The sequence below is a fragment of the Arctopsyche grandis genome, chromosome 1, assembly GCF_051622035.1.
Source record: "Arctopsyche grandis isolate Sample6627 chromosome 1, ASM5162203v2, whole genome shotgun sequence".
In the NCBI taxonomy this organism is placed as follows: domain Eukaryota; kingdom Metazoa; phylum Arthropoda; class Insecta; order Trichoptera; family Hydropsychidae; genus Arctopsyche; species Arctopsyche grandis.
The window spans coordinates 29,130,849-29,148,783 of NC_135355.1; the positions used below are offsets into that span (position 1 = coordinate 29,130,849).

At 33.1% G+C, this 17,935-nt stretch overlaps 2 protein-coding genes across 3 annotated transcripts in view; one reads left to right on the top strand and one right to left on the bottom strand.

The window, feature by feature from the left end:
- LOC143909804 (uncharacterized) overlaps positions 1 to 17,935 on the bottom strand; it is a 55,569-nt gene that overhangs the window by 12,177 nt on the left and 25,457 nt on the right. For both annotated transcript variants that reach the window (XM_077428017.1, XM_077428007.1), the window contains exon 5: positions 11,667 to 11,866. In XM_077428017.1, the coding sequence (XP_077284143.1) occupies positions 11,667 to 11,866 (200 nt within the window). The remainder of the gene's footprint in view (positions 1 to 11,666; positions 11,867 to 17,935) is intronic.
- LOC143909820 (nucleoside hydrolase-like) lies at positions 1,300 to 10,814 on the top strand. The gene is made up of 8 exons (XM_077428036.1): positions 1,300 to 1,652; positions 5,241 to 5,360; positions 8,621 to 8,726; positions 8,790 to 8,961; positions 9,885 to 10,001; positions 10,082 to 10,227; positions 10,336 to 10,525; positions 10,606 to 10,814. The coding sequence occupies exons 1-8, from the start codon at positions 1,501 to 1,503 to the stop codon at positions 10,728 to 10,730; spliced, it is 1,128 nt and encodes a 375-aa protein (XP_077284162.1). The 5' UTR covers positions 1,300 to 1,500; the 3' UTR covers positions 10,731 to 10,814.

The following is a 17,935-nucleotide window of genomic DNA, read 5'->3' on the forward strand; positions in this document are numbered from 1 at the left end:
TTTAAACCGCTCAATTTTCCAAAAATTTCAACCAAATAGGCAAGTTAAAATTTTAAAAATTTCAACCAAATAGGCAAATAACAATAAAATTATCGTTCGTCCACAAATGTGCCTCTTCAGTTTTCTTCGAGAAAGGTTGCTAATTAAATGTGTATATAAAAATAAAAGAAAAATAAAAATAAACATTCATGCATTGAATTTTTACTGTTAAGCTACGATATGAAGTTTTATTTATTTGTAGATATTATGGTATGAAAATTATTTTTTTATCAAAAAGTTTTGGCGCCTCCCCTGGCAGTAGTCCGCGCCTCCCAGTTTGGAAACCGCTGATCTAAAGCCATGTTGTATAAAAGTTATCTGTTTATTTGCTTACCATATCAATTAATCAACATAATATAGGTATAGTACATGAACTATAAATTTTTATGAATATTGTTTCAATAGTCGAAGAATAAAAATTAAACTTTGTAAAACAATGTAACTCCAGTGTTTTTGCACTATAAGCTGTTTTGTACATAAATATGTATCGTACTTTTACCATAAAACAACATAAATGAATTTTGGAGAAAAACCTCAAAACTCTATAGTAAATGTACTATAGTAAAACTCTATAGTAAACTTCATGTCAAAAAAATGTTTTTTTTAGCCCAATCCATTGAGCAGTTTAAGAGATAATTGAATTCAAAAGATGAGACCTACCACTTCCGATCAACATGAAATTTGGAAAAAAAATTATAACGTTACAATAAACATTTCAGTAACTATGTTTCAATTTGATTAGACACACAAAGTGGTACGCGGAATGAGTTATTATTTTTTAGATAGTGTTACACAAACAAAAAAACGTTGACATGCCTAATCTAAATCTTGACGTAGATTCAACAGTGATTCCCATATTTGAAAAAACGTAGTTGAAATAATAAGATCGTACAAATTAACAATTACATGAAGATACGCCCATCGCAGCTGGAAACCACGAGCACGTCCCGTGCCACACTTTTAAGTGTTCTTACCATAACATTGTTTTTATAAAGCATGGAAACGTGATCAATGATCGATTCCGAATTCAAGTCGAATTTTCGCTTGATCGCAAACATATATTGCTACTACGCGCATTAAGTAAAAAGTTTTATTGCCTATGTGATACATATCATACAGAAATAAAATTCAAAAATATACTCGCTTTTGCAAAATTAAAAATCGATAGCGAAAACGTCTCAAAAGTATACACACAGTTGGAATTCAAAAAAACATATTGAATACCACTATTATTTAAAGCAAGGACGCTTAAAAGGCGTCGCATGTCGTCGCGCTAACCATTCATGTCAGACCGAGTGGGACTGACGATTTACCCAGTGCACTGTTTTGTTTCTCCTATTGTTACAAGTGATTTCTAAGTGAGATAATTACGTAATTAGAAAAAAAAATACACGCTCGCTAATAAGGTCGATTCCTTATCACGACAAGCATATCGTAATATAAAACGAGGCATTTGCATTGATGTACGCAAACCCAGTAGAGAGGCAGCCCACAAACTTGTTCGACAAATACTATCTGCGTACGAAGAAAATGACGTCCCGGCAATGTTGGTTCGCATTGTCCGTTGTCGTGTTGGTGCTGAGCACAATCACTATAGTTTTGACGCAAAAAGTGTGAGTGTTACAATTACAACTATCATATGTTATCATTCTTTTGCAAGATCAAAGTGCATTTAATGTGTATTTATTATATAATCATCGTCTATTCGTTCACATAGCCTCACTTCGTCCAACCACTTCAACCGTGGTATTTTCTATACATTGTATTGCACCGATTGCCACGCGGGTTTTTTAGGGCGTAATTAAGTTTTCCACTACTATAGGCCTATTTTTCCGGCAACAAATTAAATGGCCGGTATTTTAATCTATTTCGGTAAGTATTTTATTAACAAAATGACCAGTATTATCAGTGGTGTAGTCGGGCCAGTTCGCCACCCTGGTACTTCTTTTTGAACCAGGTCCGACACTTTGATTGATATTAAAATTGTTTTTCCAGTACAATTAAGAAATATTTTGGGTAATCTGATCTAAATATTAGTAATCTGAGCATATTCAAAGCTTAATAAAGACAACTTAAAACACGTTTTGATGAAATTCATAGGCTTTTTTTATCTAAAACCACCCAAAATTTCGAAAGAACACATTGTTTGAACTATTGACCATACGCACTTGAAGATAGATAAAATATGGGAACACAGCTTAAATAAATAGTCGTCTCTAAATTCACATTAAAATTTTTTGACATATACATATATGATTTTTACCATTGTTTACATACAAAAAACGGGTTTGCAAAATCAAAGATATTAAAGAGGATGCAGTTAGGATGTTTTTACGAAATATAAAAAAAACATCATATTTTCAACATAGAAGAATAGTTTTTAAATAACATTTGATTTTTTTTTATAAATATTTTATAAAAACTACCAATATTAGGGTATATATTTATTAAGTATCGAAAAAGCGGGGGGGGGGTCGTAACAATTGAACACCTTCCTGGTTCTTTTTTATTTAGCACTACACCACTGAATATTATATTATTAAATGTCAGTATAAATAACAAATGGACAGTATAAATAACGAATGGACAGTATAAAATAAATCGTTAATCTGACGTATATTCGCCAGAAAAATTTCAATTCCTTTTCGATGGAATTGTCTATCTAGATTCTATATCGTACCAGCCTTGAGTTGATACCAATCAAAAAGTAATACTGGCCATTCGTCAAAATAAAACTTACCTTTCATTATTTATACTTTACGATGGACATCGACCGTTTTATAAAATACTGGCCATTTAATATAAATACTGATCTTTCGTATTTAAATACTGACAAAAACAAACTGAAATACTTGCCAGTAAAATACAAGCTTTTTTTACTATAAATGCAGTTGACGAGGGCTTTCTATTTAAAATATAATATGTATTTTAATAAAATAAATAAACAAGTATACCAACTTGCAATATCTCAAGACTCGTTTTCCCAACTTTTTCGGTGTATTTCGCCGTCGAGTTTGTAATATACATAACCCATACGAAAATGTGAAATACGAGATAAACATTAACTATTAAAAAATATAGTAAACATTCATTTTTAAACGGTTTTTTTTATTATTTTAATGGTGTATTCTTGAAAATCTATGAATGACCATAATATACACGTACATATATAAAAAAAACATTTTTGTATACAATATACAAACTTCTGTTTAAGCAGACGAAAAGTTGAGAAAACTAGTCTCGAGATACTGCAAGTTGGTATAACGTAGTGCACCGGTTTATATCTATGTACTTTTGTATTTAGGCTTGCACGACACCCGTCTGTAATAAACATTACTTCCTGTTTTCAAAAATTCGGCTCCTTTGAGAGTATAATTTTTAAATAAAATGAACATCTCTACTGACAGCTAAATGATGTCTGGCTTACAGAAAAAAATATTTTGTCAACAGTAATACCATACGAAACAAATAGTCTCAATGAACGCGCATTACGCATTGCAAAAAAAAAATAATTGCAATGAATGGTATATTAGTATATACCATTCATTGCAATTATTTTTTTTTTCAAAAGATGCGAGAACAATATCAATTTCTTGATATTGTTCTCGCATTATTTTTGGACGAATACAAGTTCTGTATTCGTCCAAAAATAGGTTCACGCCCAAATATAATATAAACTACGCCCGAAAAAACGCGCGTGGCAGCGACAGTTGTATTGGGTTATATTCAAGCACTTCTCTAGTCTACTTTTCATCCCTTCTTCTAGCCACATGTCCTGCTTTCAATTAAGTATTTCATATAATTTATTTCTTGCTTATGCAGAGCATACAACATTCCATACTTCTATTGGTGTATTGGACTATATATTTATCTATTTAAATACCATATTTATGCAATTTATCCTTTATATGTATAAATCAACCTCTGTAAAATTTTAAAACCATAATTCGGAAAATAAAATTAAAAACAGCGCGATAAAAATTAAAAACAGCTCGAACCATTTCAACAATGAAGTCTGGCCAGCAACACAGGGTTCGAACCCGTGACCCCTCAATTGTTACACGCTATTCATTATATGCTAACTACTAAGTTATGTTGCTAAAATTATAAGTCAGCTCACTTTATATGCGGCACCCCATAATATAATAGTAGATATTCAAAAACTAGCCCAATGGAAAAAAAATACAAAAAAGTTAAATTTAACATTTTCAATTTTTTTTAAATTGGAATCGGACTCAACAGCCCTGCAAGTTATTGACAATATGAGCATAATATGGACTATTAAGATAAGCATTGTACATATATTTAACAATCAATATACATAGATAAAGCATATAAAGCATTTATAAATATCACAATAAAATGATTTTGAGATTATACATACATATGTACATGTGTATTTTTCAATACCAAAAATAGTTTTCCGTAATTAGACATGCTACAGGTGCACAGGCACAAGGCCCAGGACAAAGTTCGACTGTCGAGCAATAACGATTGTCCAGACTAATGTTTACATAGATATCATTTAATTTTTTGTTATTTTAAAAATACTTTTGTTACTTTTAGATCTGAAATGAATGCCAAAAAAATTCGATTTAAGTTAACATCTATTAATAAATTTAAATTAAAGCCTTGTACAAAGCACTTGAAAAGTCAATGATAGCATCGAACCAGAGAAATGTTATAATAATAGAAGCGCCCTTTGGAATACATTTCTTGTTTCAATACACGCGTACCGTTTCAATAACTACGCAATATTGTACGCGTATGTGTATGCTAGCTATCGCCAAGACACTTTCATATACGATTTTAATTGAATAATATGTTACTTAAATGACCAATTTACTTATAAAAATGTATCCCATGTTGTTTATTGTGTGTTTTTAAATGCATCGTGCAATTTTTAACGATGCACTTGCCCGTTGCCCTTGCCCAGAGAAGTTTTTATCGGACATATGTCGACCACCAAGCATCAAATACGACTGATGCTAAAAATATCTGTGGACAATCGTCACTTGACAAAAATATAACGCATAAAGCCACTTCTATTATTATAACATTTCTCTGCATCGAACATATGCACATAAATCATGACTACGTATTTGTAGTTATTATTTTTTAACCCGAATAAATATGTACAATGATTGTTTCAATTATATTAAAATTATTTTTTTTATAATATCTGTTGTATTAATTTTCAGAGATTTATTCAAACATGCCAAAATGAAATTAGTAGTAGACACTGATGTGGGTTCGGATGACGCAATGGCTCTCTTCTATCTTCTGAGAGCGGAAAAACATGCAAAATTAGACAATAAAACGTATGTAAATATATGCACACTTTCAAATTAATTGATAAGAGATTATTTAATATTTAAAATATGGCTTCAAACGTATCGGAAAACAACGCGAAACAAATAAATTTCAATATTCATGACAAACTTGCATAAATCTTAATTTTGCTTTCAAACACTTTCGACACGCTGGGAATTATAATTCAAGAATATTTTTACCTTAAATAAGCGATTGCGCAACATTGATTTTCAAACTTAGATTAAATACTTTAATAAGATGTAGTACATTTACATAATATTTTCAATTGAGAATAGTAGATAAAAACGCTCAAATCAAATAAACATGATATTCAAAACAAGTTGCAAACAATTATTATATAATAAGATTCTAAATTCTTTGTGTAAAATCGAATTATTTTTATTCGCAATATAATTTACTATAATTTTATTTGATTCTGAGAATTTTAATATCGTAATAATAGATTTGATCATTTTTTTATTATTATTTTGCAATTATTACCACCACACCAATATAAAAAAAAATTATATTTTCATTCTAAAGCAATGTTGAAATTTACGTGAACGAACGTTCAAATTAGACGATATTGTCACGTATGGTAATTTGGCAAATGTATTCACAAGGAAACCATGCAAATGAGCGTATGTAATTTAAGCAAATCCGCTATTCCCAAAATGTGTTTAAATAGTAATAATTCAAAAAATAAAAAAAACCGACACGACAGAAGAGAAGCGAAGTTAACGATACATAAGACATTTATTATATTTTGTCACTCGTGTCATGCCTAATAAAATACGCATACATTATGATACGTGTGAGCATTTAACAGCATATGTCTGTCCCCTCCTACCTTTCCTTTCATTTAAACGCGTTTCTCAAAATACCACGCAAATTTTACAGTTCATACATTTTTCAAAACGGTTTGTTATTTAATAATATGCAATATTAGTATTCAATTCGCAATTCAGCGAAAATTCAACATCACAACTATTACATTTTAAGTATAAAGGCCTATTCATATTGCCACAGCACAGACCGGCACTTAAACAGCACGCATAATACGTTTCGTACTGCTGTTTGCGTGCGGTTGCCGGTCTGTGCTGTGCCAATAAGAATAGACCTTAATTCAGTCAAAGTTGTGTCGTAAGAGCGTGCGATTCATTGAACCTTGTTCGATATTGCAATGCGATTTTGAATTATGTACAATTAATTTTATATCTAAAAAAATGAATCGGGCGCTTTAGAATTAAAGTTAAATAAAAAACTCATTGAACATTTTTTGAAAAAAAAAACCCAAATAAACAAGTGTTGTAAATTGGATTATATATTTAGTGAACGACAAAAAAATCAAATTTACGAAATTAAAATATCATGTACCCTACAGAAACCGTCTTTGCACAAAAAATTTTCGAGAAATTCGCTTTTGTTTTCTTGCCACTTAATAATAATTAAATGAAAAGCTAAAATTTCATCAAAATTAAATTCGAATATGTGAAAAGAAACACGTCCATTAAAACTAATGACAATTCGTGTTGTATGCGAACACTCCATCAAGCTGTCAAGAGTATACACCAACATTTTGGCGTATACTATAATGTCAAAATCTTTAATCAGTTTGTATAATTTCTTATTAAAAAGCTGTATCTAATGCTAGCCATGTCGGACATAGTTTATTAACATAGTAAGAACAAAGACAAAAGTGCGGCACAAAGCGCGTACGTGGATTCTAACGATGAGAGGCGTATCTTCACACCGCAGGGGTTGTCCATATAAAATTCGAGACTTCACGAATACATATGCAATTCGTACGATCTTATTATTTCGACAAATTTCTCCTACATTTAAATGTACTCCTTCAAATATACAAATCACCGTTATAGAGCACTGTCCAACCTATGTCAATACAAGGATAAAATATCACCGAAAACACTCCAGGGGGTGAGGCTTGAGAAGGGACGCTACGGTGCAGATTTGGCGTACCGGAGTAAGTCTAGCGTTTTTTCGCACGTGCAAAACTATTTAATATTGCATAATTCTCTGTGTCTTTCACATAACACTCGCCTTACGGTGCCAAAAAAATCCGCTAGCCACTATGCTGGACGCCAAGCTTCCAGTTAAAAATGTGTGTTTTAAGTTAAAATAATGCAAAATTTGCAAGGCAAATGATTGTAAGTAGCTATAAAATCATTTTATCGTGTATTAAACGTCAAATAATTTAAAATAATATAAAATGCGAGAAATAGCGGCTGAAGAAGAGCCGTCATTCCAATGCGAATATCATTCTCATACTGATCGTTGAGCGCGGCGTACTGAATTTGCCTTACTCTCTCCCGCACCTGTGAGGCACGTATACAAGGGGCTTCTCGCGAAAATAATTATTTCTGTTGATGTTGATGAATGTTTTTATTTCGCAATGACATAATTCAAATCAGAAGTTTTGACGAGGAATACAAAAAAATATCGAGTCTGCATTCAGTGTATTTAGAGAAATAAAATAAAAGTCCTGGTCATCACAGTGCATCAAATTTTAAATCTGTCGTGCAATCTGCCGGGAAATATTTGTCTAATTATTTTTACCGGGTAAAATATTCACCGATTCTGTCGTTTTTATCGATCGCCAATTTTGTCGGTAGTTTGTTCAATTATGTCGAACCGATAATTTACTCACAAATGACATTGCAAATAACGTCCTCTTCTTCAATAGATGATGGTTTCCATTTAAAATAAATAACCATCTAACTGGTAGCAGTGATTTCAACACCACTTCCAAAATCAAATATACATATACAGCCAGCAGCATAGCTCGGTCGTTGAGCTTCTGCCCAACATCAAGAGGCGCCGGGTTCGATCCCATGAGCTGACCTAGATTGAAAATAATTTTTCTGAGTATATCTGTAGTGCTGCTAGTCAGACCTGGATATTGAGACTGGACTCCAGGTCGATCGTTTCCTATCAGAGTTTGCCAATTTTCTCTGATTTCATTGTTGAAACGATTCCCGATTAAAAATTGGCTAAAATCCTTTCTACCTACCATGTCACCACTATTTGAGTATGATTAATGTACAATAAAATGTATGTACAATTCATAGATGTTTCGTTAATTTGCGATTTTTCAGTGTCTCGTAATTCAGCGACTTGTATAATAAAAAAGCTGTATTGTTTGTAATTGGCCAGGAAGGCGCATTGGGGTTTACCTGTAAGGCCTTCCTGGTATAAAATGTAATAAAAAATAAAATAACAATAGATCTAAAATATGACACATTTACAGAGATGGGCCAGAAGTGTTGGCTGTGACATGCGTCAATGGAAACACAGCGGTGGACCATGTTGTGGTCAATGTGTTGAAAGTGCTACAAGCTGTTAACAGAATAGACGTGAGTAGGAAGACAGCTCAAACTAGGCATGTTTAAAATCGTATAAAATTCGACATTTTACAGATTCCAGTGTACAGAGGAGCAGATAGCTCCATTTTGACCACACCACCGGTGAGTCCATTTTTTGGCGAGGACGGTATGGGAGACATTCCTGTATCCAATCCTCCCACACCGGATCTAGCGCAGCTGGAGCACGCTGTCAATGCTCTAATTCGGCTGGTGGACGAAAATCCAGGTCAATCTATTTATATTACATATGTACATATATATGAGACTGTGAGCGATTGAGTGCTGTAATCACTTAAATTGCAAGGGTGATAATCCATCGAGTCGCAAGCGTTCGGGTAGTTTGGGCTAACATTTCTCTGGGGTAAAATCACCGACAGTTATTTTTGCTAAAACGAATAATTACCGGATTAAAAAAAAACCTTCCAAGTGCTCCAATAGCTGTGAATGATGAAATAATGATGATAATATATGTATATACATATGTATAATGATAATAACAAAAAGTTTTTGCATGGTTTATTTAATAGTGAACAAGACACCGATGATTTTTATTTTGATCAATTGGAGATTTGATAGTCACTATAATTTGGGTTGGCGGACATTTGGCCGAATGGGCACTTGGCCGAGGGACGTTAGGCCGACGGACTTTTGGGCGAACGGATATTTGGCCGAACGGACATTTTTTTAATTGCTAAAATTTATTTTTAATACGAAAAACGGATGTATTATAATGTTTCATTTTATTTATTTTTTCATATTAGAAGTATTACATATGTCCGTCTTCCGAATGTTATTATAATTTCACTGTAACACATATACAAAATTTTTTGGTCTTAAGTTGAAAACTGTGGATTTATATAGCGGCCAAACATACAAATTATAACATACTAGTGGTTTTACCCGGCTTCGCTCGGTATTTGTAATATAAACAGCTTAAACATGGCTAATCTAATAGTAAACATTAATTTGTTCTTTTATTAAATTTATTTGAACGATATCATCGTTATAGAAACTTTGATTTGTTTTCGATGCTCCCAACCAAACCTTACATAAATTGTTACTAAGTCTCTTTCGAAATTATATATTAGAAGATGTATAGAATTCATAATGATGCTATGTTTGTTTTTTTCAATTAATTAAATATTAAAGGTGAGATTACACTACTGGCACTAGGACCGTTGACTAACATAGCTTTGGCAATCCGATTAGACGACAATTTCCTGAAGAAGCTCAGAAAGTTGATCATATTCGGTGGCAGCGTGGAAGGTTATATGCGGGGAAAAAATACAATTTTAGCATGTTATGAAAAATAAATAGAATAAAAATTATAATGTATTTAATTTAAGGCAGGGGCAACGTGCTGCCAGGAGTGGAATTCAATTTTTACGTAGATCCGGAAGCAAATTACATCGTCTTCAACGGCACAGAGTATAGAGAGAACTCAATTATGATATTGCCATGGGAGGCTGTTTTGTCAACCGAGATCACGATGGTGAAAGCTAACAAAATATCAAAAAACACTTTATATTTTACGATTAAAAAAAAACTAACAAAAATTGAAAATAAACGATTCTCAAATTTTAATTGTAATCGTTTTCAGGAGTGGCGCAAAGACGTTTTCGCCGATTTAGAATCACCTGAAGTCATATTCCTGAATAAAATCGAACACATCGAAAACTATCCAGACGAAGGACTATGGATCATGGGCGATCCTATCTTAGCCGCCATGACATTGAACGAAACTTTAATTACGAAAAAAGAATCGTATTCTGTAACAGCTGTTACGCAAGGTTTACAAAATTTCATACGAAGTAATGAAATATAATATTTAAATTTAAACGACTACTATTCTTAATATATTTTATTTTAGGAACGATGAGAGGCGGCTTGGCTGTCGATTATACGAATATTCTAAATTCTAAAAAGAAGATTGACATAGTTTACAAGATAGACACCGAAGGGTACAAAACCGGCTTGCTTCATCACTTCTCGTGATTTCACATTTTAAAATACAAATCAAAATTGTAAAATATACGTATATACAATATAAATTAAATAAATTTATATTTTTAAAATCGTATTCATCCCCTATTAATATTACACTAAGTCATTGCATTACTTTTATATAAAGAAATACTCAAGACATTCAATTTTCTTTTGTATGATTAAGTCTAAGCGTACATTTCGTTCGTTCCAATCTGGCCAGTTATAGTGTACACAAAAGAATAAACGAACTAGTTTGTTCATGCACAAACTATAACGCATAATTTTACAAATTCTCAATCGTTTGTCTAAACCTCAATGTACATACATACATACGGGTGACCGTAAAAAAGTCGACAGTGAAAAAGTCGAAAATGTTCATTTACCATGCATACATACATATGAAAAACGGTTAGTATACGTATATGTATATCAGTGGCGTGCGGTAAAAACTCTCTCTCCCCCCCCCCCCCGTCGTACATCCTCACTTAATTTGCGCGAGCAGGATACAACAGGAACAAGAGGAACAGGCTTTTCCTCCCGTATCCTGCGCGCGCACATTAAACAAGGCTGTATGACAAAAAGAGAGATAATTTCACCGCATGCCACTGATATATATTATCTATACATAGTACCGTTTAACATGCACCCTTTTTTTTAATCTTTCGATTTTCGATCTTTGCCTTCCGATATTTGCTTTTTCGACCTTTTCACTCTCGATGCCGTGAGGTAGACCCCATACATACATATGTATACTCAGGGCCGCGCCTACCATATGTACAAATGTGTGCAACGCACACAGGCGGCCGAAATAAATGAGTCGAAAAAATACATCCTATTTAATCAAAATCCTTGCAGCCATTTTAAGATTGAATTCACAAATATACAAACAAACAAATAACATTTGCTCGTTTAATAAATCGGGATATAATATATTGGGTTACTTACAAGTCTCGGTGGTCCTGGGTCGTGTTTGGCAATCAGACGACGATGCTGATGGTGAAACTGTTCAGGAATACCCAACCAAGATCTTCTTCCAAGCCCCAGAGCCAATCCTTCTAAGTTTTCGAGACTCTCGAACGACGACCCAGTTCCAGCTCCAATTTCTTCCTTTACCCTCGCAGTACCATCAGAAAAGGAATTCACACCTGCAAGATGTCACATAGCAATCAGTTAACAACACCCACATCGAGCATTGACAGCTTTATAAATATGTACGCAACTTTGATTGATTCGAAGAAAACTTGTGCACCATTTCCAATTTGCGCTTATCTTCATCGGCAAACAGAAATATAATAAACACTGAGAATACTTCCAAAAACCTTGCCGTATTCTGCTGTCGCCTTTCGTATTACGCAATACATTTATGCTATGACATGATGGATGACCTAGTAGGAAGGAACGAACAAAACTTTTCCTATTGAAAGAAAACCGTAATTACGTAGGCCGATCATGTAAAGCAAACGTGTTTTGACAAAATATTATATGTATTTACATATATACCAATAATGAACATAATACAACATGATATTAATTATAGCATGACATATAACATATATTTAGTATATATAATTTCTTAAAATACAATATATGTATGTAAGAATAATCTTGACCATGCTTGATCAGGCTATTTCCGAAGTTTTCAATAATGTCATAACAATTTAAGTCCATACGACTATTTCAAACGTTCTTTTATGATATCCCTTCACTAGCGCTGAACCATAATAATTCTAAATTTAAGTTGAGAAGTGCTGGCACATTGCAATGGTTCACTAATCACCTCACTAATGATCACTTACGTGGATTTTTGATCTTAATATACAGTGCCCCACAGAATTAAGTGGACACATTTTATGTGTACACAAGAACGCGGTTTTCTCAAAAAGTATTTAACATAGAGCTTTATAGTTTTCAAAAATTAAAAGGGTGTTATTTTATGATCCTAATTTAGACATTTCGTTTTTTTTCGCTTTGTAGCTGTTTCGTTGACATTGCCGCATTCGTCACAATTCAAAAATTGGCTCGTGCGTTCACGCGGAACGAATGTGTTTGGGACCCTGTATTTCAGTTATTACTGATACGATTTCTTCAATTTTTTTGTGTTTTATCATTCTATCTTTTAAATTGGTAGGAGATAGTTGTTTCGTTAATATTGTTCCCGTGTAGTGTTTTAAAAATAAAATGTCGAAAAAAATCTGAAATTCATGTTTAAGTTCGAAAATTTGTGGTAGAGGATGATAAAATTGGTATGAGTTTTTGTGATATCGCGAGTAAATATCGTATTTCAAAGTGCTGCCGAAAAGATTTGGAATACATTCAAAAACCATGACACTGTTGAGAATTTACCGGGAAGAGGAAGAAAAAAATGAACAAATCGACGGGGTGATCGTCTGATTTTTAAGAAAGTAAAGCAAGAACCGACGAAAACTTGTCGGTAAATTAAAGCAGACCTGTCGTTGAATATCTTGGAGAAGACAGAGTCGCGTAGGTTAAAAGAAGCTGGTTTAAAAAAATGTAGAATGCGGCGCAAACCTTTAACCAGCAAGGTGAACCAAGCGAAGAGATTAAAATTCGCCAAAAAATATATTGCAATGCCTTTATCGTTTTGGAAACGAATTGTGTGGAGTGAAGAACGTAAATTTGAGCTGTTCGGCACAAAAAGTAAAATAAAAGTATGGAAAAAATTCAGTGAAGCCCTCAAAAACAAGTGTATTGAGAAAACGGTGAAATATGGTGGTGGCTCAATTATGATATGGGGCTGTTTTTCCTGGAAGGGCGTCGGAGTCCAGCCAAAATAGAAGGAATAATGGACTCCCATATATACATCGATATAGTCAAAGACAATTTGGAAAAATCAGTCGAAAAAAATTGGTCTGGGGAGTACTTTCATCTTTCAACAGGACAACGACCTAAAACACAAATCGAAGAAAACAATGAAATTTTTCGAAGAAGATACAATTTAATTAATTGAGTGGCCTCCCCAATCACCAGATATTAATCCCATAGACAATTAGTGGTCTATAATGGACCAAAAAATTTTAAAAATTTAAAATAAAAATAAAAAATGTTTTTTGATGAATTGTCCACTATTTGAAAAAATTTAGATGCTGACACACTAAAAATTAGTTGAAAGCACACCCAATAGACTGCAGGCTGTAATTAATTCCAAAGGATCTCATACAAGTTTTAAAAAAATATATATCTCAATTTCTCTCTGTCCACTTAATTTTGTCTGTACTGCTCATTTTTCCGTATTTTGCTCATTTTTTTTTTTTTAATAAACGGTATTGTTTTTTCAAAATATTTTTGTATAATTTTTTAAACCTAAATATCATGAATATTGCTGATTTATTTCTCTTGTGTAAAATGTATCATAACAAAAATATTCTGTCTTAAAGTTTTTTTCTGAAGTGTCCACTTAATTCTGTCGGGCACTGTATGTGCATATTTAGATCAAAACCTATTAATTATATTGGAAAATATAATATATATTTAACTGATAAAACACAATAATATATGTATAGAATGTATAACTGGTAAAGATGCTCTTATGTAATGTAAAGATAAAATTTAAAAAAAATACGTACATTAGAGTAGTAGTGCTGATTTTTTGGTTGACGGACTATTGGCCGAAAGATATTTTTAATTTTTTTAATTCATCAATAATATAAATTTTTATGATATTTCGAAATGATTTCTCAATAATGTATCTATTTTAGTGAGTTTTAAATAATTCAGATATACAATTATTAATTTTCAAGATACAAAATTATTTGAAAATAAAATACATACGTATTCAGTAGCCTGAACAAAAAGATCTTCGATCAATGTGTTTTGCCAGTGATGACGTATGGATGTGAAATTTGGACATTGAACGCCGAGATGCTACACAAAGTCCAATGCACTCAAAGAAGTATAGAACGTTGTATGCTCGGCATAACGAGGAAAGACAGGAAACGGAATACGTGGGTGAGAAGTATGACAAGAGTAGTGGATATAGTGAATGGAGTGAAGAGATTGAAATGGGAATGAGAGGGCCACGTGGCTAGAAGTATGGACGAAACGTGGAAAAAAAAAGTACTAGAGAATGATACCCGAGAGAATGCAAAAGAGTAAAAGGAAGACCGCAGGGAAGATGGGTACACGAAATCAGGAAAATGTGTGGGGTGATATCAGGAAAGTATGTACGTGAGTATGTACCGTTTACCATGCACCCTTTTTTTTTTGATCTTTCGACTTAAGATCTTTCGATTTTCGATCTTTGCCTTCCGATATTTGTGTTTTCTGTAATTTGACATTCTGGCTCGTCACGTAGACCCCTTTAAAAAAAATGTCAAACACCGATCACATTTGGATTTGTTATATGTACATATGTCAGTGTGAAACGAATATACAACGTTTGAACATTCCCCAATATCCTTACAATGTACATATACATATATGTATGTATGTACAAAAATGTATATTCTTATTCGACTGTCAAAAATAATGTGACAACAACGATGTCATAACTAAAATTATCTTACACTTCAGTATCACAGTGAAGATACATATTTCATTTTCGCAAACATCTCCGTTAAAGGGAACAAAACCCAACGATAATGTACCTCCGAATAATGGGTCAGAAATGGGAAAAAAATCTTATTTAAATAAAATATCCATCAAATAATCGAAACATTGATCCCTCACCTGATCTTAATGCTCAACATTTTCACCCAATATGTACATATGGATGTACATAGGAGACTATTATATTACACCACACCATCAAATCATAAAACTCGGAACGCCAAGATTCATCGTATAATAAAAACAAACATACTCGTTTATTGTTTATATAATACTAGTGGTTTTACCCGGCTTCGCTCGGTTTTTGTAATCTAAACCGCTTAAACATGACTAATATAATAATAAACATTTTATTAAATTTATTTGAATAGTTTTAATTTATATAAATTTGAATACTCATTTGTGTTTTTTATTAAATTGACTGTCACAAACATACATATATACAGACATATATGTTTCTTTCGAAATTATATGTATACCAGAATCCGGCAGCCTCGCCAGCGCCTTTGCCATCGCCCCCGGGGACTTCGAATCCTTTAAATCGAAAAAAATCGAATCATTTGTTCGATGACGTCACAGAATTACGAACGAACCGACTAATGTTACATACAAAGTCTCTTTCCAAATTATATATTAGATATGTACACCATTTATACTATTGTATAGGTACTAAATTGAGTTATTGAACTCATACAATATTTAAAGATAGATAAAAAACATAGATAAAGTAAAAATCTAATGTGGTTCATCAAGCATATTTTATTCATTCACTATATTCTTCGTCTAAGCCTTTAAGCTTTGACACAACATAAGCTTTCAAAACTTTCCAATAAATTTGATAAATTTAGTAGCAAGTGGTCCTTTTTTTCTTTTAAAATCGCGGAACAAGTACACATACGTACTTCGAATCTATAGTCAAAATCTGAAACACGAACCTCAATTAGTCCAATACACTAATTATGGAGCTACGCTGGGTTTTAATTTTTTTTTATTTAAAATTTATATTTTTACCACGGTTCCATTGCGGGTTTTGCTTCAAAGCGATATCTATCGCTAAATTTGTAGATATGTACTACATTATGTATAAATTTATAACTTCAAATCAAATAATTTGGAAAACTCTGATGGGAAACGATCGACTTGCAGTCACATATGTACATACATCCAAGATCTGGCCAGCAACACCGGGCCAGTGATAAAACCCATGACCTCTTTGGTTGATAGAATTATACACTAACCACAGAGCTGTGTTGCTGGTTTAGTATACAATATAAATAAGTAACGAAAGATAAAGTTCAATTGAATATTTGCGGATGTTAAATAAAAAATCCATTAAGGTTGCGATTTAAACCGTAGCGAGCGATTGAACAGGAGCTCTTGTTCACGGTTAAAACGCACAGCTTCATTACGTAAATTGATCAGAAACAGTCTGAAAAGCAAAATTGAAGTTTCTCCCCTCAAGGAGGACAATCAATCAGGGTAATTTCGTAAAGAGGAATCGAATTACAGACGAGGCGCACAACGAAAATAATGAGAGGGAAAATGTATTAAATGAGGAAACGTGAGACGTGGCGATCTTCACAATGAATCAAAATACGCTCATAATCAACTTTTGAAATATTTTTCAGAACAAGATTACCATAAATTTTAGAATTTATAAACCGAATTTCCTGGCGCGTTCGCGACAAAAAGGCCTCCACGTATGAATAAACCGTATTCAACAGCCAATAAGGTCTCGCGATCCATCGACCAATGATCTGTCTGGCTGAGAGTACACGCTGTGAATAAATATTCCGTGGATTTGTTCCGCACTTCATTTCGAAAACCCCTCTACACGTCCACGCAACAGTAGCATTAGTTGGATGATTTGATTATGAACAAGAAGTGAGATGAAATGTAACCAAATTTGGGGGTCCTAAATACTATAGATACATGAATATCTGCAAACACCCATCAGATGGATTGACATCCGAAGTCGAAGGAGTGCCTCTGGAGAGTCAACAAAACCGTATATCTGGATTGTACTTTGTCCGCGGTAATTTTCTGCCGGTCTGCGAATGGTTATCGCCCTTTTAAAATTCCTATGCCAAAAATAAAAAAGAATAGCGTTATTAAAAACAGCAGGCCTGAAAAGTTTGGTGTTCACCTTGTGTTTTTGTTCTAAAAAAATAGGCACGGTGGCATGAAATATGTAATGGTAATGCAATATTTTTTGTGGTAAGTGGTACGTGTCTTTTTATTTAGATACTTTTAAATATGCGAAAAAAACGCAGCACCCCTAGCCCATATAAATGATACACAATCCCAAAAATCACCCCCTGGAGTGATTTCGGAGATATTATATCCATGCTTGACAGTGATAGATAACGGTGAATCCCATATGTGAAGACATATAGAAGAAACTTGTCGGTTGCATATGCACAGACGTGCGACCTCCCAAATATGCATTCTGCACGAAAAAAAATGGCCGATGACATCGAAAATGAAAATAGTTTTCAAATATCACAAAACTAAATTTATATTGTTAGAAACGCCTCCCGCACCCCCTGATATGTCTTCTCACACCCCATGGGGTGCGCGCACACCCGGTTGAGAACCAATGGTATAGAGTAAAAAATAGTTTTCATACTATTTTTTATAAATGAATC